Raw genomic sequence first — 26,356 nt, forward strand, 5'->3', positions numbered from 1 at the left:
CTTGCCATCAAAACATTGTTTCTTCTTATCTGTATCACTTGCCATCAGTGAAAAAATACTACGTAAACCCCCTAGTGATCAATATTTTCTTTGTTCAACCTTCTAATTTTCCCCTTTCACTTCTTCTTAATGAATAAGGCAAGGAGAACAAAATAGAAATATAGTAGTAGGGTTTCATTAAAAAGGGGTAAAATGAATAATGATTCTTTACTGAGGAAATAAAATTATATACATAGGAACAAACATCTTAAATCGTTCTTTACCAATCTCTAGGATAAAGATAAAATACACATTTCCTCCTAGAAATTCAGAAAAGTATGTTTTATGCAAGAAACTTCATATGACAGCAACTAGCAGCTTTATTTAACTCATGCATATGTGCCTCTGTCATCATGATGACAGCCATGATGATGGCTTCTGTTTATCTGTAGGTATGTAGCCTTCAGGGCCTTAAATTTCTCAGTTACAGGTAAAGGTGAAACAGGTGCTGGGAATGAAGTAACAGGCTGGGTAGGGAAGCAAATCTTACTTTTACTTTGAAATGCTTTGTGCCTTTTCTCGTTCATAATCAAACCTAACTTAGTACCAGGTATGGTCTAACAGAGAAAAGATATGCAAGGTGCTCTCAAGTTGGAGCACCATCATATATTTCAGGTCCTTCCATCTATCTAACCCTGGAGCCAAGGTCTGCTATGCATTCACTACTATGGTAAAGTTACTCTAGGGACCATATTTTCACACCATGTGAGAAGGTAATTTGTGCCAGAGTATATCATATTTGAGTAAAGGATGATATTATTACTTTTCATTAAGCAAGTATACAGCCTAACAGGAAAATAGATGATTTGAAAATAAAATATTCCTATGTATACTGAAACTTAATTGTAAAAGAGAACAAAAGAAAAAGAAAAAAACAAAAACTGCTGTATGATTTATTTCTGCTTAGCTTTCCAACATTTTAACATATACTAACCTAAAATTTATATTTTAGGTTTGTAAAAGAAAAATATTAAAATAAAATTAACTTATCACAAGGGCATGGTAGAAAAATTTTATAAAAAAGAAAAGTCTTTTAAATAACCACATTGTTTAGCTAAATATATCTTAATTAGCCAGCGTAAAAACAATCACCTCCTGCTCTGGCTAATTAAAAGCTTATTTCTGCCCTGCAGCGCCCAGCATCTTCGCTCCATCACCAGTCTACTGTGCTTTCCTCCTCCCATTTTGCCAGTAATTCCTCATGATCTCCTCGTCTAGCCAAGACGTCCTCAGAGTTAAATTCTCAAGGGAACGATCACAGCAAAGCAGTGAACACTACCCGTAGCACTTCCCTCACTTAATATCTCCAAACCTTAATATTCAGTGCCCCAAATGTATCATTAAACAAAAGAGCCAGACAACCATGCTGACATTGCTGTAAAAAATGTCTGAGAAAACACTAGAGTAAATTTTCCATTTTGCCATTTATATAATAAAAAAATAAGAGAAAAAAGTCCTGAAGCAAAATCCTCCTGTACATCTGTAGTGTACAATTTAGTAGACAGAGGAACTATGTTTTAAGAGCTATTGAATATAATTGTCAGAGAAGCAAATCTACTTCTTATAATTTTCTAATTTGGAGAAATATAAGTAACAGCACAACAAAACAACAGCAACAAAAGCCACCATCAAAACAAACCCCCAAATAGTAAAGGTAGAATTCTATTAAAAATGGACTTTCTCATCGTATGTGACAATTAAATCTTTATAGAGAAGATGGATATATGTTTTTTTCTGTTCTTTGATGTTATGGTGAGATTCTGAATGATACATGTGCTTAATTGGGAATGTAATTAAGATAACAAGAGTTTGTTATAATCAAATAGATGAAAAAATGTAAATAGGTTTTCTCTCAAGCTGGCATGTATAACCCGCAATTTATTCAGAGCTTTTTCATTTTAAAATTATTTCTAATCAGTGACCTATCCCTAAAAGTATTAGTAACAGATTAAAGAATTCAAACGTGAAAAATGGAGTCTGAGATCATTTTCTCAAAATGCCAGCAGTAAACTTACCTGACTGGCATTCACTTCTAGAGTGAAAAAACCCAGAATGAGGATTTTATATACAGCGAGAGATTTGGAGGAGCACCTCTTAAGGTGATTTATACATGAGTATGTAGAGATGCATCTTCAGACTCATGGATAGTTTGGTATTATTTCTCTTGATCAGTAGTTGTATTTTTAACTCCTTATATATGTGAAATGGGATTCTTTTTCTTGTTATTTAATGCTTTATAAGAAAAGTTAAAAAAAACTTTGCAATGACATCAGAACATTATCAGTAATTCTGGCCACCTTGACACAAAGCCTAGTGTTGAAAACCTTGGCAGGTAAAGATAATGGTAACTAGCTTGTAAAACATAATTTTTTATTTGCCCAGAATGATGAAAGTAGAAGCACTTTATTTACAAAGTCACAATTTGTTATAAAGACAGGACATTCCTGTCCTGAGACAGGTTATTTTTAAAAAGGGGCTCCTAATAATGAGATTTAGGGCTCACATATATCTCAAAGCTAATAGAGTAATTACAAAAAACCCCCACTAAATTTCACAAGGCAGTGCCCAAAATAGTGTTCTTCATTAAAATCAAGGATGTGAAACAGATGGGAAATGAGGAAGAAGAGTTAAATTAGAAAACCATGTAAAGAAGTACAAAAAAAAAGCATAAACTTAGAAAGGTTCACTACACTTCCTAGATAACTGAGGACACACAGACACCACTTGTAAAGCCCAAAGCATTTGCTTGTAAGAAAAAGATTCACATGTAACCTAATATCTTAATAATTATTATGAGTATAGTGTTGATGTTTAATTTGGAGAAAACTGCCAAACTATTTTGCAAGTTATCATTCTCTTCCTTGGTCTTTGTTTCTCTCTCTTTTTTTTGATTATATGCAGATTAGACTGGGAATAGATTTGACATGTGGTGATGGGATAGGTTTTGGATGTTGGACAACTTTTTAATCAGTATATTCTCTGGAAGCAAAATATATTAATAATCGGAGTGAGAGCTTTGGAGTCAAGCAAACCTGGGTCCAAATCTTGTCTTTGTCATTTGCTTACTGTGAGACACTCGTAAGTTTTGCCTTTTGACTTCTTTGTGACTTAGTTTCCTTAACTGTAAAATAGGGAAAGTGACATTTACCTCACAGGGTTGTTACAAAGCTTAACCGAGATAAAGAATTTGGCACTTTATATAACAACTTCTCTATAAATGGTAGCTAATTTTCTTCTTATAATTATTATTCTTTCTAGCTGACTTCATGAGAGACCTTGTGCAAAGCATGGGCTGTTATTGAGTTCATTTGATTGCTGTGAGGCTCATACTTTTGACAACCATACAGTTATGAGTAATAATGATGATTGATGATAATGTAATAATAATTATAGTAATAACAATCATAATGTAGAATAGGAGTGGTTATCATCTATCGAGACCCTATGCTGTGCCAGGCACTTTTCAGTTTTTTAAAAAATTCTCACAAAAAACGTCTTTAAGTTAGGTGTCATAACCATTTTAGAGTTGAGGAAACTGAGGCAAAGGAAGACTTAACAATGAATAAGCTGGGATCTAAATGTGGGGCTGATCGATTTCAAAGCCCATGTCCTTTTCACTTTAATGACTCTTGGTTACTGAATCTGCAATAGGTAGGCTCAGCAAAATGTGGAGTTAATAAATATGGTTTGTAATGATATAAAGATTACTTAGGGCTCCCCTGGCGGCGCAGTGGTTGAGAGTCCGCCTGCTGATGCAGGGGACACGGGTTCGTGCCCCGGTCTGGGAAGATCCCACATGCCGCGGAGCGGCTGGGCCCGTGAGCCATGGCCGCTGAGCCTGCGCGTCCAGAGCCTGTGCTCCGCAACGGGAGAGGCCACAACAGTGAGAGGCCCACGTACCGCAAAAAAAAAAAAAAAAAAAAAAAATTACTTAAAAATAACGAGGTGCATCAAATGATATATGAAAGGACAAAAGAAGAACTTGTTGGTACTGAGAAACAAAGGACAACCCATTCTCTGCAGCCTGCATTATTATTTCTTTAAAGGTGAGACTAAGATTAAAGCAGAAAAAGATTATGTTCTTGAAACTGTTCTTACAAAGGTTTTTCTACATATACAAGATAAATCAAGTGGCAGTAACAAAGCTGGAGCCAACTAAGGATCCTGGAGATACATACCAACCGTTAACCACACTGCTTGTCTGAATATGGAGAACTCTGGTTATACCACTTAGACTAGAGTCTACAACCTGGGTCACAAAATGACCCTTGCCCCACAGATTACATATGAACGACATCAAACCAGTGAGTATTTTTTTTTAAATCTATATTATTTATCATTGATATGCTAAGCTTAGCTTAATAGCTTCAAAAACTCAAAACAAATAAAATCAAACATAGTATTCCTCAACCAATGATAAATGCCATGCAATCTAAACACATCTGCACAGAATACAGCCCAGGCCATGCACCAGCTAACACACCACCAGGAAATAAGTGAGGGATACACACGTGGACTCATATAAAGAAGCCATCCACGAAGGAGTAGAAAAGCTAGGAATCTGTGGAAGATTAAGAGGCAGACTTGGAAGAGCTACATTGGGAAGACTGTTGGCGATATTCCTGTAAAGAAACAAACAACGTGGGAAGGGACCACCATAAGCAATAACTACAGATGGCCACGTGTAAAGTCATAAGGTCAGCATAGCAGAGACAGGGGCTCTGTGGACACTAGGCAAGATACCTACTTGACAGGCTGCCATGTCTCTTGCTCAAAACCTCTGTGAATTGACTGGGCGATGGAGGACTCCATGAGATCCACGTAGCGGACAACCAAGGGCACAAAGATTTCTTGCAAGTGTTTATGAAATTTTCCATTACATAGAAGTGCTGAAATAGTCAAGCAGAAACAGTGTTTGTCAGAGGGATAATATCAGGCATTTGGAAAATATGGACGAAAAACTTTTCTGGAAAGAGTCTGACACAGAACCAATAAAATATAGAGGTCTGGCCCCTCATATTGGATATCGTGTCATGAAAATTGATCAAGAAGTACAATTGACCTCCTATATATGGCTGTCAAAACCACAGATAGATTGTATCTCTATAAAACGTTCCTGCCAGGTGGTATGGTTTTATTTTCTAAGAGGTTTAGCACACGAGGTATCTGACCACTTGCTGGAGATTCAAGGGAGCTGCCAAATTCCCTGAAGGTCTTGACACGTGTAAATACAGCAATTAAACAGAGTTAGAATACCTGTGGTATGCTGTGTATCACAGAAGAGCTAAACCTGTTCAGTTCTAAGAGATAAGTTTGATTGCTTCTAAGAGATACACTAGTTTAATTCAGCAGGAGGGTGACTGTGGCCTTGCGAATGTCTATTCTGCTTCATGAACTTTTTAGTTATTTGTGGATTTTCTTCTTAGGCATTTACTTTTTCACATGGGTATTAAAAAAGTCAGCATATCACATGCATTTTTTAGTTGTCCGTTAGTCTTCACTGAATTATGATATAGGACATCCAACCTGAAGCCGTTGCAGATGTCTAAGAATTTGCACTGCTGGGACAGGACTGCTGGACAAGATGCACTTACCTCCACTAAAAGATGGCTGCTTTCTATGCACAGGTCATAGTTTTATTAGAACACAGGTCAGTGCTGTAGACTGAATGTGTCTCTCCCAAATTCATATGTTGAAATCCTAACTCCCAGTATGATGGTATTAGGAGATGGGATCTTTGGGAGATGATCAGGTCTAGGGCAGAGCCCTCAAGAACAGGATTAGGATCCTTATCAAAGAGACCCCAGAAACATTCCCTTGACCCTTTCACCCTTGAAGATACAGTGAGAAGACAGCTGTCTGTGAGCCAGGAAATCTAGCTCTCCCCAGACACTGAATCTGCTAGTGCTTTACGTACCGCAAAAAAAAAACAAACAAACAAAAAAAAACAACTCAGTTACAACATGAAAAAGTGAAAAGGTTACCAAAACGATTATATTCTATGAACCGAAAAGTAAACTAAACTCAGGGAACATGATTCCTCCAGCTCTGCTCTTTCTCAAGATTATTTTGAATATTTGGGGTCTTTCTGCAATTTCACTCCTGTGAATATATCCAAAAAAACAAGAACACTAATTCAAAAAGATACATCCACCCCAACGTTCATAGCAGCATTATTTACAATTGCCAAGATAGGAAGCAACCTAAGTGTCCATCAACAGATGAATGGAGAAAGAAGATGTGGTATACGTATACAATGGAATACTACTCAGCCATTAAAAAAAGAAAGAAAAGAAATTTTACCATCTGCAGTAACATGGATGGACTTGGAAGGCATTATGCTAAGTGAGATAAGTCAGACAGAGAAAGACAAATACTGTATAATATCACTTATATGTGGAATATAAAAAATATAATAAACCAGTGAATAAAACAAAAAAGAGCCAGTGGGAAGGGGGAAGGGGACTAAGGGGTATAAATTATTAGGTATAAAATAAGCTCCAAGGATATACTGTACAACACAGGGAATATAGCCAATATTTTACAATAACTATAAATGGAGTATAACCTTTCACAAATTGTGAATCACCATATTGTACACCTGTAACTTATATATTATACATCAACTACATTTCAATAAAAAAGTGAACACTGTGAAAATATTCAATGCACTTATAATACGCATTGAAAGCTGGATAATTTTACATTGCTATACAGCTAGACTGTGTGCCTAAGCCTTAATTTATATGGCTTACTAATAAAAAGTATAAAGAACCTTAGGCTCTGCATCTTGATAGGTACTGTTAAATATTGTCATTATTTTTAAGCACACCAAAGCCAAAACATATGCTAATGTTAACAAATCATTACCTCTGAAAATAAGCATTCTACCTGATCAGTTCAGATGCTACTTTATTATACATTTAGAGATTAGGTATGTTGGCTATTAAGCCGTACTTACTTTCTTAAGATGAAGAAGCACATAAGGAGAATCACTCTGTTATTATTAAATGTTATAATGATTCTAAGACTAAGTAGCAGTTGACTCAAATGTATTTCTAGCAAGAGCTCTCTTATGTAACAAATTATATCTACAAATGAGCACTCTACCTCATCAATTCAAATGCTACTTTACTGTACATTTAGAGATTACATATGCTGGCTATGAAGTCATACTTAGTTAAAATGAAGCACATAAGGAGAATCACACTCAGTTATTATTAAATGTTATAATGATTCTAAGATTAAGTAGCAGTTGACTCGAATGTATTTCTAGCAAGAGCTCTCTTTTTTGATATCCTTGATAAGCACCGAATTCATTATCTTGTTAAATAAGCCTACTTCTCTTCTCTTATTCTCACCCTAGGAGTGAAAATAGGGATTGTCCACCTGATCATTATACCAGCAACCTGGAAGTTGTATCAGAGGTCTCTCCTTCACTTCCTACCTCCAATCAGTAGTCAAAACCTACATATTTTATATCCTTATTATCTTTCTAACACTTCTCATCCCTCTCTTCATCACCACTGCTGTTGTCCTAGTTCCAGCCTTCTCATCTCCTGCCTTGGCTAATGCAATAATCTCCTAACTGGTCTTAGGCTCCTAATTTTCCTTCTGCCCATTCATCTTCTTAAAATCTCAAGCAGAGGGGCTTGCTAAAACGTAAAACAAATAATGTACCTCCCAAAGATTATAATTCTTTAATGGATCCTCAAGAAAAACTTCAAAAGCCTTAGCATGGAATGAAAGCCATCTATGAGATGTCTTTTTTTTTTTTTTTAAAGATTTATTTATTATTTATTTTTGGCTGCATCGGGTCAGTTGCGGCATGCGGGATCTTCATTGAGGCATGCAGGATCTTTCATTGCGGCGTGCGGGTTTTCTCTTCTCTAGTTGTGGCACACAGGCTCCAGGGCGCGTGGGCTCTGTAGTTGTGGCGTGTGGGTTCCAGAGCGTGTGGGCTCTGTAGTTTGCAGCACACAGGCTCTAGCTGAGGCGCGTGAGCTCAGTAGTTGTGGCGTGCGGGCTTAGTTGCCCCGTAGCATGTGGGATCTTAGTTCCCTGACCAGGGATCAAACCCACGTACCCTGAATTGTAAGGTGGATTCTTTACCACTGGACCACCAGGGAAGTCCCTATGAGGTGTCTTTGGCTCTTTTCGTTTGCCTGACCCCCCTACTTCCTGTGGTCCAGACATAATGATTTTCATGTTTCAGTTCAAGTATACACTTTCCCCTCCAAGTCTTCCTTGAAATGCTTCATTCTGCTGTCCCTTTCCCTGATTACTGGTTTCCCATGTTTATTCTCCACCCTGCACAGGTTTCTACTGTAGTCCATGTTATACTTCTGTACTCACTGACACATCTCTTTCTTCCTATGAGGGTGCAAGGTCCTTGGAGAAGGGACCATGTCTGTATTCTTAGTATCCAACAAAGTCCCTGGCTCAGAGCAAGTGTTCAAACGTTTGTTGAATGAATGACTACCTGTATACACTATTAAGATTACTACATAGTTACTACATTATTATTCTGTATAAGAACATCTGAGGCCTGTGTATCTCTTCATATTTTCTATAAAATATATAGTACTAAATATTTTTATGAAAAATCCTATTTTTAGACCCATACATCCAAGATCATGCTGCTAAAAGTTCTACTGGATATGAATGTTGTCTATTTTATGTCTCTTATTTTATTACTATTATTATTCTTTCGGCCATGCCGGGTTTCGTGGCTCGTGGGATCTTAGTTCCCTGACCAGGGATCAAACCAGGGTCCCGTCAGTGAAAGCCCAGAATCCTAACCACTGGAACACCAGGGAATTCTATGTCTCTTATTTTAATGAATGTACCAAAGGGAGGATTTTCTCTGTTCACTCATGACTTGATAGCAAACTATTATATCCTGCAGAATTAGGAGAAAATGGAGATTTCCTGTATTTCCTAAGAATGGTCACAAATATTGAATTCTGGCCAAAAGTTTGCTTACGTTTCAGCAGAGTTTTCCTTTTCATTAAAGTAAATCCAATTATAAACCCATGTTCAAAAGTTTTAGAAAACTGGCAATTGGCAGTATTTCTTTGGTAATCAGGTTCAGGAAAGGCGAGGAAGAATGGAGGGAGAGATGGGATGGAGGGGAGAAAGAGGAAGAGGAAAAATGAGAAGAAATGAAGAGAAAATACACATAGAAAGGGAAACAAAGAAAAGGGAGAATCCGGTTTCAAAAGGCAAGACTCCTGGAATACAGATGACACTATACTTGTGTATGTAAATGCATGCTCCTTTTCTCAGTTGTCCATATGCCAGTTTGCATCCCATTCCTATCAGACACTGTCAAAAGCCATCATAATATGTAACCCCAGGCATCAGAATGAGTGCTTCTATCTTCTCCATATGGTTTAATAAGGATAGATTAGGATTTGGGGCTGCCACCTGTCCAAATCAAGCCTTTACAAGGCTCCCATTGCAAAAGCTCATTGGAAGAGGCCAGTTCTCAATGTGGCCTCATCCAAGAACGCTTCTGACATTATACCAGAGGTGTGGAAGTAGAAAGAACTGCTCAGAAGGAGTCTCAAATAGTGGTTACGAGAACATAAGTGGAGGATTAGCATCTAGTTGGTTGATAAAAATATTTTTTTCCAAAAGATTCTATTCTATATCTCCAAATATCACCTTGTCAGAAAACAGTGAAGCATCAATGACATCAAGCCCAACAGTACAATTAGAAATGGCAAAAAGAAAGCAAAGGGCTTAAATAAAAGGTAAACTAGGGGGGCAGATGTGCCCAGTTATTCTGAGCATCCCAATAATTAATAAATTAGTGTTGATTATTTACAGACCCAAAAGAGTCTTACATTTACAAAAGTACTTGTCATAGGCTTTTAATAGTAAGATTTCAACACAGAATTTAAACTACAATCCAATTAATAACGATTACTGAGACAATAACCACTGGATAAATTAAGGATAAGCAGATAAAAGAGTTCACATACTGTGTTTAGGCTAAAAATACACTGTTGACTCCTGAGACCATATAATCCAATTTTATATCTGCATTCCTCCTTCTAATTAGTCAGCATTAGTGGATTACTAGGAAGAATGAATTTCCCCCCTAAAATTCTAATTCTAATTAGGCATTTCAGAAGGGAATGAGTAATTTATGACCAGCAAAAAAACACAAAAAATACCCAACCACACGAACCACAACAAAAACAATAGATTTTGCCAGAAAACAACGATTATTCAAGGGACTACAAACTGTACCAATCCGTAACAATGCAAGCACCATGGACTAACATATAAAATTAATAGATCACTCTCTATGTTGACAAATACATATAATGGGATCCCCATCACAGGAAATATGACTATGGGCTTCAGGAGAAAAGCCCGGAGGACTGCAGCCTACAACAGCGGTATGTAAAAAGAAAACACATACACACAAACCAAACCAAACTTCCTCCCCACTCAGATCTAGGAATAGCGCCCAGCCAAGAATCTGGCACATTAAGCAGGCACTCAATAAATATCTGTTTATTGAATAATCCACCCCCTAAAGGAAACTCTGAGAGCATCCTGCTGAGGTTTAAGTAAAATAGAAAACTCTTCAGTTTTTATTCTCCTTTTAACTAAAAATTTGATAAGCAATTTTACATAGTTTGGTAATATTTAATTTATACTATACTGGAATGATAGCCTCCTAAATCCACACCCAACTCTTCCTTTCCTCTCAGGGCACTTGTTAAAAAATACCTATCTATCTATCTATCTACCTATCTATCTATCTAGAGATAGGAGGTAACAAGGAATGAGAGCACTGATGTTATAATGTTTATTATTTTGGGGGCAACAAATCCAAATCAAACAAAACCAAGTTTAAAACTATAATTAAAAATGTCATAGCACAGAGTACACATAATTGAATTACAGTTTTACAATCTGTTGCATTATAGTTAGTACTGCATATATGCCCATATCCTCCACTAGATTATATGCTTTTCAAGGGCAGGAATTGTTTTTTACCCATGTATCTGTAAGGTGACTGGGATTTGGTAAATTGTAGGCATTCAGCCCCCGTTTCTTGCAGAATTAATTCAGGAAAAAATCAATATAAACATTAAGCAAGGCTTAGGGCAAAAATAAGCAAAGTCTCGTGGTCTAGCAATTCTCATGCTGGATTTTATGAGACTAGTATTAAAGCCAAATGGAAAAGTCTGAAATTTTACTCCAGTTACATACAACCTTCTGATCTTTGGGGTTATGTCCCACAATACCGTCCCGGTAATGGAAACAACTGAGTACGGCTGTAACATGATCAACAGCCCTCAAGTGTGGGGTTCCTGACGTTCGTGGCCTTCAAGAGCTAAAGATGTTTCTACAAATCTATAGTGAAGAACACTGTTAGAGCACTTTAGGTTATTTTCCCTAAGGCACTAATTTCTAAGAAAATATACAGATTAAAATTTTAAAATGTCTACATGTAGTAAAAAGATACTAGAGCAGTACTGCAGCATTCAATTTAAGAAAAAGCTAGTGACTCCTTGCTTTTTCATTTCTTTTACTATATTAGTCAGTAAAACAAGTTCTGACACACAATTTTGAATTCAATCAGCTCTTGGGATTGGTGTTAAATACATTTTTGAGTTTTAGTGGTCATTTCATCATTTGTAAAAGAGCTATAAAACTAACCTGGCACACAGCTCTGCTATAATCTAGAAGTCATATCCTTTCTGCATTACTCCTAGTAGATGTATATACAGATATAACTGTAAACACCAATTTGTGAATTTCAGATGTACAGCTCATTTAAGCTCTTGAGGTAGAATGACACGCAGGTGCCAGCCCTTCATATTTCAAAGCCTGAAAATTAACCTAATATGCAATATGGTGACCTAACTGTTCTTCATTTGAAAGAAATCTAAAAAATAATCTCTGATACAGCTGAAGTGTGAGAATAACCACCAGGATTTCCACCTCTTCATTTCTTAATGAGTTTTTTGATAATGAGAGGTGACTTTGCCAGTCACTCTGGGCTCTATTATGGCTAATTTGACTCCACTTCACTCTCCTTGTTAATTATTAACACTAGCCTTTTTATCCTCATGAGACCACATTCCAATTTTTCTTTTTTCCATTTTTATGAGCCCATCTTTATGAAGGTGAAAGTCTTGGAGGATAGGTTTTCACTTAGTGTAGAGCCTGAACATTTATTATTCGTTTAGGTAGAGACGCTGTGACATTGATTATATAAGCACGGGTGTTCTTAAGGATGGCTTTAATGTGCTTGCAATGTGAAAAGGCTGTTAATTAAAGAAGAAGCACCGTGGTATTTTTCAGCTGAGAATCAGTTCCCAACAGAATGGTCATTTGCCACTTGCTAGCATATCCACAGATTAAAAGGTGACTAGCTCCAAGAGTCTGTCTTTCGGTAGTACTGAAAGAGATGATTTGTGCCATTTGCAGATGGCTTTCATTTGTCAGAAGCAGTCACTTGCCATACGGATTATCGACAGGACAGGACAATTGTGGAAAACGGCACGCAAGGGTAGAATCTATTTGTACCAGCTTCATAGTCATTCAGGATCATTCAACTATCATGCTAATTGCTTCATTATGAAAACATTTATTTTCCCTAATTTTAATACATCTGTTTTTCAAAACTGTTTCCTGAGATACCATTTAAAGTGATTACCCATCTAATTAAGACTTGAGTTGTGGGGAGTGGATCAGGATGTATGGAGGAAGGATGGAGAGGTAAGCAGGAGTTCAGTCATTTTTGGACAGAAATGAGGGAGCCGGAGTTTGTTTTCTTCATCAGTCCTTCTCTGGGAGTCAATGGGTGAGCCTATGAGGGGCGGGAGACTGGGGACAGTTGCTACAATTGTGGTGCAGCTGGTACTCTTCCCTCGAGGAAAACCACATTTCATCTCCAAGGATCCTTGAGGCTAAGATTTTCCCTAATCACGCCCAACTGTAAGGAAACATACCTACCCCAGACACAGTTCTTTTTTCCCTCCTTAAAATAGCAACCGAATTCACTGTCTTGAATCTCTTTCCTCCTCTAATTAGTTCAGTCCCTGGAAATCTCGTCATGGATGTTTTATAAGGTACATGCTAAGACAATACTTTATCTGGTCCTTTCTGCACCCTTTAACCAACCTGTTTCCTTTGCCCCCCTAATTCAAGGCCCTTATAAACATTTTATGAGGTAAAAATAAAAGTTCAAGGAATCTCCTATCTTCTTTAAAAATATGATCTTATTTTATAAATGCCCCCAGAATCTGCATTTGCGCCTGTAGATTGAGGTGGGCTGGAGACTAAGTGATCAGGCTCCAACTTGCCGCTGCCTTGGTTTCCTACCAGCAAGCCCCAGCCCAGGCACCTCGCCTCCTAGGGGTTTAGTTTATTCAGCTGGAAAATGAAGACGTTTGTCTAAGATCCCCTCCGCTCCCCTAAAGATAAACACTTATTTTTAAATATCAAAGCATAAATATTTTAACAAAATAAAGATGGTAAACATCCAGCAGGAACATCTAAATTATTCATTAAAAAAAAAGCGCCCAAAACAACTCAGCTATGAAGCTTTCAAGGCACAAGTAAAGCACAAATTCTAACTAATATTTCTGTTAGAGACGTGTTAGTAATTTTTATTTTGGAAAAGCAGACGTAAGTATGTGACATTATTAGTAATAAATCACAACCATTTAAAATCTCTATATAATTAGTGGTATGCCACGTGTGGGGTAATAGTAAGCACTGTTACCCAGCAAATTATCTCCCTTAACAAGATTGGACATTTTGGAGCAATCTGTTCCTATTTTACCCCTGGCTAGTTGAGGTTTAAATTAATTAGAATTTGGACTATACCTCTAGTTGGGTCAATATGGTAAAAACTGTCAGGCCATGGCCAGTGATGTAAGAATCTTTCTTTGGGAGGTGGTGGTAAAAGGACAGAAGTTTTATGTTTTCCTATAAGCTTTCCAAAAAGACAATTTGGGGGCAGCTATAGGTTGACATTTAACATTTGAATTGAATTCACTAAATCACCATCTGAATATTTCAGGAATTTAATGAAACAAACATAATTATTAACAATATTCTTCATTATTATCAAGGGTGATATTAATAGCAAAAAAAAATTATGTCTTACCAACTACTGAGATATTACTAAGTGGTCTTGGCTTTGGATGGTAACTTGTGAGTTTGAGTTGAAAGTTACTGCATTCTATTTCAATTACCCAGACCACACTGTTCTCCCAGCACCAAAAGGAAATTACAGCACTGGGGAACTTTTCTATTTACCTCACTACATAGAGGAGCTGTTTTTCTCTGAAATAACTGATGTTTTCTAAAATATGTTAATCACTGCAAAAATCAAAGCCTAGATCTAGACTTCCCCCCCCCCAAATTGATAACATTCAAAAGAAATCATTAATCAATGCTTTTGTGTGATTGAGTAATGTATACCAAAATGACATAACACAATACTTTATGCATTTAATAGTAGCCAATATTATAAAAATGGTTTAAAACAGGAGAGGAATGTGATATTCTTTTGAATTAAATATTTGGCTAAAAATCACACTTCTGTTATACTCTTTTTAGTGTTCTTTTTGATATGACTCATAAAATTACACTCAAATGTAAGAGCTCTTCTTAAAAATAAATTTTAAAAGATGTTAATTTATTGGCATTATAGTAGAGGTTCCCCAAGAAAATTTCTAAGAAATCTACAGCATATTTATTTTCCTTATAAATAAATTCTAATATATTGAATAAGTTAAATGATTCATCATCTTTACTACTTCACTGAGAATATTAATAAATACCTTCATCTTTGAACAAACCCCCAAATAAATCTAAATATGGTCAATTCTTGAGTTTTCATGCAAGTGGAAAAGAGCAATGTTAGAAATAATCCTATGTTTATTTATTCTCATTTAGGGACTAAATGTATAATATTGTACATGTATTTATTTTTGGCAGCAAGTTTATTGATATATATTTGTCGTAAGAAAATATTAAACCTCACTTGTAATTTCTTAGCAGAAAATAAAATGATGATAAGAGACTGGGAAAGAAGAAGGTCATTTGAGGTCTGCTAGCTGGCAGGAGGGAACCAAACTGGAATGTAAAAGTTGTCTGAGGACAATTTGCAGAATAAACGATTCACAGACGGATAACTGTGGGTATAGCAACTCCTGAGAGAAGACATTGTTGTTGAATCTGAACTAGGAATTGTAGCTTAGTTCTTTGGCTTTTTAATAAGGCCTTTTGGAAATGAAATTGGATAAGAGAATGAATAAGATGGCTAAAAAAATCAAGACTGAAATTGTAACTGATTAATATCTATAATATTTATTTAGCATCCATTATACATGAGCTATTACCTTCTTTAATCCTCACCACCAATGACGCTGTAGGTACTATTATTTCTTTCTTTTATAGATGAAGAAACTAAAGTTTACCGAGGTTAAGCTATTGTCAAAGGTCAAGTAGTGAGCAGCAGAGACAGATGTGAATCTGTCTGGCACCAAAGCCCATGTTATTAATTAGCATAATATGATGCCTCTCTCTCTTATGTAATTAGTATAACATGTTATTAATTAGTATAACAAAGGTTCTTACCCTGGTGTCCCAAATCCAGATGTCCACGGGCAGTCCAATATTACACACAATTTCATATCTATGTAGCTGTTTTTTTCCAGTAAAACAGTTGTAGTTTTATCATAGACTCAAAGGGATGAATAACCAAAGGAAGGTAAGAAATGATAGACTAGGGTGATGAACAAAATCAAGAGAGTAATTTTTAAAAAAACAAAGATAAATGTCAAAAAAAAAAGATTTAAATTTAAACCTGGAAATACAGAGTAGTGATATCCTGGAAAGAGAGAAGCAAAGAGATCTGGAGTTTTAAAAGACAGCAAGTGTGAACTGTATCACCAGTGTGACTAAGCTCCTGGGAGAGAGGGCAGCCGTGGGCTGCAGGAAGACAGGGCAGAAGGCAGGCAGCTCTCCTTGGGGCCTGGGTTACCCAGGTAACATTGTGGGCACTGTGTACTTCTTAGCACCACACTCCAGAGCAATATTGAAAACCGGAGTGAGACCTTCTTAGAGGAGGGTGATAAAAATGGTGATGGGCATGAAAACACTATCACATGAGAAAGAGTTAAATGACTGGGAATAATAGCTGGGAGAAGAACTTATGCAACAAAAGAAGGCCATTCCATGGATCCGGCAGAACAAGTCAGACCCAGAGGTTAGAAAGAGGCAGAGTTCAACCTGGTTTATACTGAGAGTAGTGTAATACAATAGGGAATTAGTGACCCCAAGACCACTGCAAGTGTTGAAGCAAAAGGCTGTCAGTAGAAACCAAACCTGAGTTGAAGGGAAACTTCAAAAAGAACCATCAGAGGAAAGGCCCACAGGAATCTGTACGCTAAGAAATGCCTCCAAAAATCCTGACTGAAAAGTTATGTTTATACTGGCTGCTAGAAGACCATGTACCAGAATAATTATAAAAGTTATTACTGCATTGGAAAAAAATATCTCAACAGAGAACCTTTACGTTCTCTTCAATTTCTAAATACTGAGAGAGCAAGCAATACCGCAGGGCAATATTCCTATCATCTGTAGAACCAAATCTCTTCAGGCAAACAATATTAGCACAGTGTGTATTAGTAGAAGCCTTAACATGGCATGATGTCTAGAATAATAAGTTTCTAAGGTGTCTTTCAGAGATCTTAAATTCTCAGGTACTTTAGAAATGTTAACCTTTGAAGATTTTCTGATTCACAGGTACACTGAGAAGGTACCTATGTTGTCAGTGCCTGATGAAGCAGGAGGGTAGAATGAGAGCAACTTTAGAGGCCAGTGGAGCAATGTGAGAGTGTTGCTGGTCTCGCCCAGACCCGGGCCGGATATACCGGGGGAGACTGAGCAAATGTTAACGTTACCCGTGTTGATTCTTGTTGGGTGACTGCTAGAGCTCCGTAAATCCAGACTCACACACACAAAGTTCTCCCCTCCTCCCCATTTGTACCCCAAAGAAAATGCAAGTGCTTACCGTCATTTCTGAGGAAATTATTAAGCAGCTGGAAAAGAGGAAAACTGTCCCAGGAGTCTTGTGGTTGTGCTTCCAGTGCAGTATCCATATCCACTGTGAATAAAGCCCAAAATTTCTCTGCATGCTCTGCCAGTAAATCAGGCCACCAGGCAAACGCCTGTAAACGAATAAAGAAATAATGTAAACATACATTACCTGTTAGAAACATACACAAATACTGTAAAAATACGTCATTAAAAGCAAAACTGTAGGACACTATTGTAGAGTATGATACCAAATGTTTTAATATTTCTAGTCACAGAAAAAAGAATTGGAAATAAATATGCTAAATAGTAGTTATGTATAAATTATGAGATACAAGGAAGTTTTGTTTTGTTTTATGTATTTTTCAAATGTTCTAAATCAAAAATGTGTTTTAAAAAATAAAGCAATAAATGTCATTTTACATTTTAATTCTACATTAGATTTCATATTTTATTTATCAATGTCAAATTTGTTTACTATTTAAATAGACGTATCTATAAAATTATTTCCCATTTAAAAAAGATTACATTTTATTTGTAGTATTTTTTTATGCATCTAAGGTCTAAAGCTAAAACACACTTTCATACAGAGGGATTTCCTGACCCTCCAGTGTAAATTATGTCCTCCTAGATAGTCTCTCTGATACCAAGTATTTTCATTTCACAAGACTTAGTACTGTGTCTATGACCACACATATAAATATTTTAATGTCTGCCTCTTAAATTAGACTGTAAACCCCACAGGGGCAAGGCTGTGTATGTCCTGTTTATTACTTTATACTCCGTTAGGCATTTTTTAATGCCTTTTAGGTCGTAACAATAATCACTTAAAAAAAATCTCTGCTGTTTAGATGGGCGAAAAGAGTATTTACTTTTTAGGAGGTTCTCAAAAATAATGTGGCCTGCCCATGTAACCTGACAGCAGGCCCACCAGCCAGCCTGCCTATGGATCCTACCAACCAGACCACCTGGAATATCTGGCTGGGCTGACTGGTGAAGGCTTTCCCTGCTGAAGTCAGTCTGTAAAGAAAGGAAGAAGAGACTGTTTCTTCAAATGCACAACACCAATGTAAGATTACCAGATCATGAAGAATCTAGAAACAGGACACCAAACAAAAGAACAAAATAAAGCTCCCATAGACAATCCCAAAGAAATGGAGATCTATAAATTGCCTAAAAACGTTCAAAAATTCTTTTAAAGAAGTTCAGTGAGCTACAAGAGAACAAAGACAGCTAAATGAAATCAGGAAAATAATATATGAAAAAAATGAGAAGTTCAACAAAGAGAACCATAAAATGAACCAAATTAATATTCTGGAGCTGAAGAACACAATAACCAAAAACTTTAAAGGACAGCTTCAACAGTAGACTTGATCAAGTGGAAGAAAGAATCAATGAACTTGAAAACAAGTAATTTGAAATTATCTAGTCAGAGGAACAAAAAGAAAGAATGAAAAGGAGTGAAGAAAAGCCTATGAGATTTGTGGTACATCTTCAAGTGAACCAATTTGATATGTATTATCAAATACATATTTCTGGAGTTCCAGAAAGAGAAGGGAAAGAGAAAGGGTCAGGAAATTTATTTAAAGAAATAATGGCTGAAAACTTTCCAAATCTGAAAGAAATGGACATACAGATTGATGAAGCCCAAAAGATCCCACATAGGTTGACCAAAAGAGGTCCACTCTGAGACACATTATAACTAAAATGTCAAAAATTAAAGACAGAGAGAGGATTTTGAAAGCAGCAAGAGAAAAGTGACTCATCATATACAAGAATAAGGCTATTAGCAGATTTCTCAGTAGAAACCTTAGAGGCTTGGAGGGAGTGGTAAGATATATTCAAAGAGCTAAAGAAAAAACTGCCAACCAAGAATACTATACACAGCAAAACTGTCCTTTAAAAATGAAGGCAAGATAAAGACTTTCCCAGACAAAGTAAAACTGAGGAAGTTTGTCACCACTAGACCTGCCTTACAAAAAGTGTGAAAGAAAATTCAAGTTGAAACAAAAGGATGCTAAATGCAACACAAATGTATACGAAAGTATAAATCTCACTGGTAAAGGTAAATATGTAGACAAACAATACTGTAATGGTGGTGCATAAATAACTTTTAACGCTAGTATAAAATCTAAAAGGGAAAAGTAGTAATAATAACTATAACCACAAAAATCTGTTACTGGATATATAGTACAGAAGGGGTAAAATCTGACACGAATAACATAAAGTATGTGTAGAAAGTCCAAGTGCAGGGTTTTGTATATGATTGGAATTATAGGTTTAAAATAGATGGTTAAAAGCTCTGAAGTCCAGTTGAAAGGTCAGCTTTACTATTAGTAATTAATTTAAGTGTAAATGGATTAAAATCTTCAATCAAAAGACACAGAGTGGCTGAATGGGTAAAACAACAAGATACAACTATATGCTTGCTATCTATGAGAAACTCATTTTAGATTAAAGGATACACATAGGCTGAAAGTGAAGGGGTAGAAAAACATATTCCATGCAAATGATAACCAAAAGTGAGCAGGGGTGTCTATACTTATATCAAACAAACTACAGTATATGTTAAAAACTGCCAAAAGAAATAAAGAAGGTTATTACATAATGGGAAAGGGTCAATTCACCAGGAAGCTAGGACAATTATAAATATATAAGCATCCAAACATCAGAGCACCTATACATGTAATCCAAACATTGACTCTGTAGGGAGAAATAGATGGCAACACAATTACAATAGGAGACTTCAATACTGTACTTTGAATAATGGAGAGATCACCCAGACAGGAAGTTAGGAAACAGCAGACCTGAACACCACCAAATGGGCCTAACAGACACATACGTACATTCCATACAACAGCAGTAGACTATACATTCTTCTCAAGTACTCATGAAACATTCTCTTGGAAAGATCACATGCTAGGTCACAAAAACAGTTTTACAAATTTAAGAAGACTGAAATAATCCCCAGTATCTTTTCCAACAACAGTAGAAAAAAGTTTGAAATGAATAACAGAAGAAAAAGAGAAAAAACATAGAGACTAAACAAGATACTCTTGAACAAACATCAGATCAAAGATGAAAGCAAAAAGAAAGTAGAAAATATCTTGAGACAAACAAAAAACATAACATACCAAAACTTATGGGAAAGCAGTACTAAGAAGGAAGTTTATAGCAATGAACACCTACATTAAAAATTTTTTAAAAATCTCAAATAAACAATCTAACATTACACCTCAAAGAACCAGAAAAAGAAGAACTAAGCTCAAAGATAGAAAAAGAAAGGCAATAATAAAGGTTAGAGTATAAATAAGTGAAACAGAAAATAGAAAAACAATAGAAAAAAATCAAGGAAACTAAGAGCTGTTTTTTAGAAAAGATGACAAAACTTTAGTTAGATTAAAAAGAAAAGAAACAAAGAAGACTCAAATAAATAAAATCATTTAAATGGAAGGGAGACATTTCAACTGATGCCACAGGAAAGAAAAAAGAATCATAAGAGACTAGAATGAACAATTATACATCAACAAATTAGACAACCTAGAAGAAAAGGATAAATTCCTAGAAATATATAATCTATCAAGACTGAATCAAGAAGAAACAGAAAACTTGAACAAACCAAAAACAAGTAAGGAATTTGAATCAGTAATCAACAACCTCCAAAGAAGAAAAGCCTAGGAACAGATAGCATTACAGGTTAATTCTATCAAACGTTTAAAGAAGAATTAAAACCAAGTCTTCTTAAACTCTTTCAAATAATAGAAGGGGGAACATTTCTTTTTTTTGCGGTACGCGGGCCTCTCACTGCTGTGGCGTCTCCCGTTGCGGAGCACAGGCTCCGGACACACAGGCTCAGCGGCCATGGCTCACGGGCCTAGCCGCTCTGCGGCATGTGGGATCTTCCCGGACTGGGGCATGAACCTGTGTCCCCTGCATCGGCAGGTGTACTCTCAACCACTGTGCCACCAGGGAAGCCCAAGGGGGAACATTTCTAAACTCATTTTATGAGGAGAGTATCACCCTGATATCTAAGGCAGAAAAAGACACCATACGCAAAGAAAAATATAGGCCAATATCCTTGATAAACATGGATGCGAAAATTATCAACAAAATATTAGCACATCAATTTCAACAGCATATTAAAAGGACCAGACACTGTGACCAAGTGGGATTTACCCCTGGGATGTAAAGTTGGTTCAACACACACAAATCAGTCAATGTGATACACCAAATTAACAGAGAGAAGGATAAAAATCACATGATCGATCATCTCAGTAGATGCAGAAAAAACATTTGACAGAATTCAACATCCTTTTATGATAAAAATTCTTACAAATTAGGTATAGAAGGAACTTACCTCAACACAACAAAGGCCATATGTGAGAAGCTCACAGCTAACATCATATTCGGTGGTGAAAAACTGAAAACTTTCCCTTTAAAATCCAGAATATAGCAAAGATGCCCACTCTCATCACTTTTTTTTCAACACGGTAATGGAAATCCTTGCCAGAGCAATCAGGCAAGAAAAGGAAATAAATGGTATGCAAAGTGGAAGGGTAAAATTATCTTTGCAGATAATGTGATCTTGTACGTAGAAAAACCTAAATACTCTATAAAAATTGTTGGAACTAATGGACAAATTCAGCAAAGATGCAGGATATAAAATCAACATACAAAAATCAGTTGCATTTCTACACACAAACAATCTGAAAAAGAAATTAAGAAACAATCTCATTTACAATAGTATTAAAAAGAGTAAAAATTCTTAGAAGTAAACTTAACCAAACAGGTGAAAGTCCTGTAAACTGTAAGTATAAAAACACTGATGAAAGAAATTAAAGTAGTCACAAATAAATGGAAAGATATCTGGTGTTATGGATTGGAAGAATTCATATTGTTAAAATGTCCATACTACTCAAAACAATCTTACAGATTCAACACAAACCCTATCAAAATTCCACTGAACATTTTTTTATAGGACTAGAAAAAACAATCCTAAAACTCATATGGAACGATGAAAGATCCCAGATAGCTAAAGTGTTCTTAAGAAGAACAAAGCTGAAGGCATCACAGTTTCTGATGTCAAAATATGTATATTAGTAAGCTGTGGTAATTAAATCAATCTGGCACTGGCATCAAAACAGACACCTAGACTAATGAAGCAGAATAGTGATCCCAGAAATAAACCCACACATATATGGTCAACTAATCTTCAACAAGGGTGACAAGAATATACAACGAGGAAGGGACAGTCCCTTCAATAAACGGTGCTGGGAAAACTGGATATCCACAAGCAAAAGAATTAAACTGGACCCTTGTTTTACACCATATACAAAAATCAACTCAAAACGCATTAAATACTTAAACTCAAGACATGAAACTGTGAAATTCCTGGAAGAAAATACAGAGAGAAAGCTTCTTAACTTTGCCTTGGCAACGATTTCTTAGATATGACACCAAAAGCACAGACAACATAAGCAAAAACAGGCAAATCATCAAACTAAAAAGCTAATGCACAGTAAAGAAAACAATCAACAAAGGAATGGGAGAAAATGTTTGTGAGCCATATACTGGATAAAGGGTTAGTATCCAAAATATATAATACATTCCTAAAACTCAAAGCAAAAAAAGAAATAACCTGATTAAAAGATGGACATGTGACCAAACGGACATTTCTCCAAAGAAGACTAACAAATGGCCAACAGGTATATGAAAAGGTCCTCAACATCACTAATCATCATTTGATTTTCAAATGCAAATCAAAACCACAATGAGATATCGCCTCACACCTGTTAATGGCTATCATTAACAAAAACAAAACAAAAGGTAAGTTTTGTTGAGGATGTAGAGGAGAGAACCCTTGTATACTGTTGGTAGGAATGTAAACTGGTGCAGTCACTATGGAAAACACTTGAAGGTTCCTCAAAAAATTAAAAATAGAACTATCATATGACCCATCGATCCCACTTCTGGGTATATATCTAAAGGAACTGAAATAAGGATCTCAAAGAGATACATATTCTACCATGGTCAATGCAGTATTAGTCACAATAGCTAAGACACAGAAGCAACCTAAATGTCCACAAATGAATGAATAGAAAATAAAATATGATATTTATATACAATGGGATATTTTTCAGCCTGATAAAAGAAGGGGATCATGCCATTTGCGGCAACATGGTTGAACCTGGAGGATATTAAGTATAATAAGCCAGACACAGAAGGACAAATACTGTATGATCCCACTTATATGAGGAATCTAAAATAGTCAAGTTCATAGAAGCAGAGTGTAGAATGGCTGGGGAAAGAGGGAAAAAGGGAGGTATTAGTGAAAGGGTACAAAGATTCAGTTATAGAAGATGAACACATCCTAGAGGTCTACATACAGCGCAGTGCCTTTGGTTAACAACACTGTATTGTATGCTTAACATTTTGCTTAGAGGGTATATCTTATGTTAAGTGTTCTTATCACACTCACAAAAAATAATGTGGACTTCTCTGGCTATTGTATCTCAGTTTTGTTTTAATTTGCATTTGTCTAATTTTGAATGAGTTTAACATTTTACATATGTTTTAGGGCTCTCTTTATACTGTTTTTAGTGAAATGTCTCTCAGGTCTTTTCCCCCTTATTTTCATTTAACTTTTGATAAGTGTTATAATTTTGTAACCAAATAACTACAAAGCACACACATTTCTGTGATACAGATGTTTTTGTTATTCTTCCAATTAAAAGTAACTTTTAATAAATGTTTAATCATACTATATACTCAGAGAAGTCCATATTTACTTTCAAGAACTTTCTAAGAACGTGTGAGATTTGTGGTCGCAAAACTCCATTCAATTCCCTCCAGTATAAATTAGATTATAACAAAAAGAGTCAAACCACAAACCAAAAAAAGGTGGATTATAAAATATTGACATATTGAGAATTTTCTTAAAAACTTCTGTCACAATAATAATGTTCAATATGTTTATAAAAAACATTACCGTGTAACTAATTAGCAGATGGAAACTGAAGAAAACACTGGCTAAAAAAAAGAGTGGTGTAGTACAAATCACAGACTACAGAGGTAGGAACATTTTTAATGGTTGGCTCAAAGCATATAACTTCGACTTTGCTGTATAAACATGCGAATGTGAAAACCTGCTGGAAGTGGTATGTTCTATGTAAACCAAGCTATTGCTCTTTGAAAATATTATATTTGAATAATTTTTGTTTAAATTTCTACCAGAATGGGTATATGACAATAATATAAAAGGAAAAAAATAAAATAGCATACACAGTTTCATTGCATATACCTTGCTCCTGTCTTTTAGAGCTGTGTTGGTGACATAGATAAGAAGAATCTGAGATTCCTCCCTCTGAGTAGAGCAGGATAGAAATGCTACTGAAAATGCAGCACTGCAAAGAGAGACATTTTCAAAGTCTCACTTCCAGTTCACAACCAATACCTTTGCGAAAGGTTAAAATTAAGACAATAACAGCCACGTTAGGTCAAGATTGTATCAAGACTCTGAGAAAAATTTCCAAAGCTCTTTTTAAAGTTTACTTGGAAGACAGAGTCACAGTGGGGAATGGAACACGATGGAAGATAATTTTCTTTAACAAAATCAGCTTCAGGTCGGCGAGACTTTGCTATCAACTGGAAAATTTCATTATGTTTTGCAGAAGTATATATTTATGTTTCAAATTGTATCTCTGATGATGATGTTATTCCTAATGAACATAAGCCAATCTGTGACGAATGCTTACTGTTCTAATGATGACCAGAGAAAGCTTTAAGGAACCACTGTCCTTGAAAACGAAAAGCAAGGGTTGCAGGCTGTTACCTTGAGAACACAGGGTCAGTTCTCCCACCTGTCCCCTCCTGCTTTTTGCCATCCCTCTGGGTGGCAGTCCTCGCACCCCGGGTTGGTGGTAAGAGGAGAGGCTATATAATTTCCGTCCTAGAGCGCCACTTCCTGGGAGTGGCTGAGGCTCCACGGCATGAGGGGCTCCAGCAGGGAGGAGAAAACCCTTCTCAGCAACACACCCATCTGTAGGGCACCAATCAAAAGTCACGATTATCTAGGTTAGAGTTATCTTGGCTCTAAAGCTAAGCCACTAATTAGTGTAAATGAGACAGCACAGGCAGAAGGCAATGTTTAACTTGATTAAGAAGGAAATACAAAACAAAACTTGATTGTAATCCTTTAGCCATACGATTTCTATCAAAGTTCTAACAGGAAATAAATCTTGTACAGTGAGAACAATATTTGTCGCAGGCTGACAATACTTTGAAAGCCGTGTCTGTTTACTCAGAGTAGTTGAAAATAGTGGCAGGTAAGACTATCCCTGAAACTGGAAGCAGGGTACTGAGCTTTTGAACTTGGTGGGATTTAAGTGACGATGGGCAAGTCAGCTCCCTGGGTGGATTTCCATTTCCTCATCTGCAAATTGCTAATAACGATACTTGTACCAGCCTCCTCCAGGGCTGTTTGGAAAAGTCAAGGAATATGAAAATCTCTTGCTGCACAAAAGTAAAAAAATGAATCATTATCAGTAACATAAAAATGAGTCAAAATTCACACAAATCTTATATTGTGACTTTAGATATTTTAAAAATAATGATATCCAACATGAAAGGAATAGTTTCTCTGTGCCAAGTACAGTAAGTCCCCTACATACAAATGAGTTCTGTTGCAAGAGTGCGTTCGTTAAGTCCAATTTGTTTGCTAAGTCCAACAAAGTTAGCCTAGGTACCCAACTAACACAATCAGCTATATAGTACTGTACTGTAATAGGTTTATAATACTTTTCACACAAATACATAAAAAACAAACAAAAATATACATTTTTAATCTTACGGTATAGTATCTTGAAAAGTACAGTGGTACAGTACAACAGCTGGCATACAGGGGCTGGCATCGAGTGAACAGGCAAGCAGAGTTAGTGACTGGAGGAGGGAGAGGAGGTGGGAGATGGTAGAGGCGGAGGACTGTCAGCAATAGGAGATGGAGGGCAAGCTGCAATTTCACTCACGCCTGACGCTGATGGCACAGGTTCTGGTTCCTTGCTGGATCCAATTCTATCTACCCTCTTGAAAAAAACGATCCAGTGATGTCTGGTTGGAGCTCTTTTTTTCTCGTCATAGATGACACGGTAGCACTGGATTGCATTCTGAACGGCGGCTGCAACCTTCGTGCACTGTTCTATGTTCGGATCCTGTGCCTCAAAAACTAACAGTGCCT

The 26,356-nt window shown here is 36.3% G+C and overlaps 1 protein-coding gene across 14 annotated transcripts in view; it reads right to left on the reverse strand.

Annotated features, from left to right (window-relative positions):
• The window catches only part of CADPS2 (calcium dependent secretion activator 2), a 499,759-nt gene that overhangs the window by 65,807 nt on the left and 407,596 nt on the right, over positions 1 to 26,356 (reverse strand). For 11 of the 14 annotated variants that reach the window (XM_029233024.1, XM_029233030.1, XM_029233026.1 and 8 more), the window contains 2 exons: positions 17,102 to 17,258; positions 4,787 to 4,928 (listed from right to left, as the gene is read on the reverse strand). In XM_029233024.1, coding sequence (XP_029088857.1) covers positions 4,787 to 4,928; positions 17,102 to 17,258 — 299 coding nt within the window. Of the gene's footprint in view, positions 1 to 4,550; positions 4,662 to 4,786; positions 4,929 to 17,101; positions 17,259 to 26,356 lie in introns of all 14 variants that reach the window. The other 3 variants (XM_029233033.1, XM_029233031.1, XM_029233032.1) reach the window with 1 other exon arrangement.

This window comes from Monodon monoceros, unplaced genomic scaffold (assembly GCF_005190385.1).
Source record: "Monodon monoceros isolate NGI ecotype Baffin Bay Population unplaced genomic scaffold, NGI_Narwhal_1 Super_Scaffold_2, whole genome shotgun sequence".
Lineage (NCBI taxonomy): Eukaryota > Metazoa > Chordata > Mammalia > Artiodactyla > Monodontidae > Monodon > Monodon monoceros.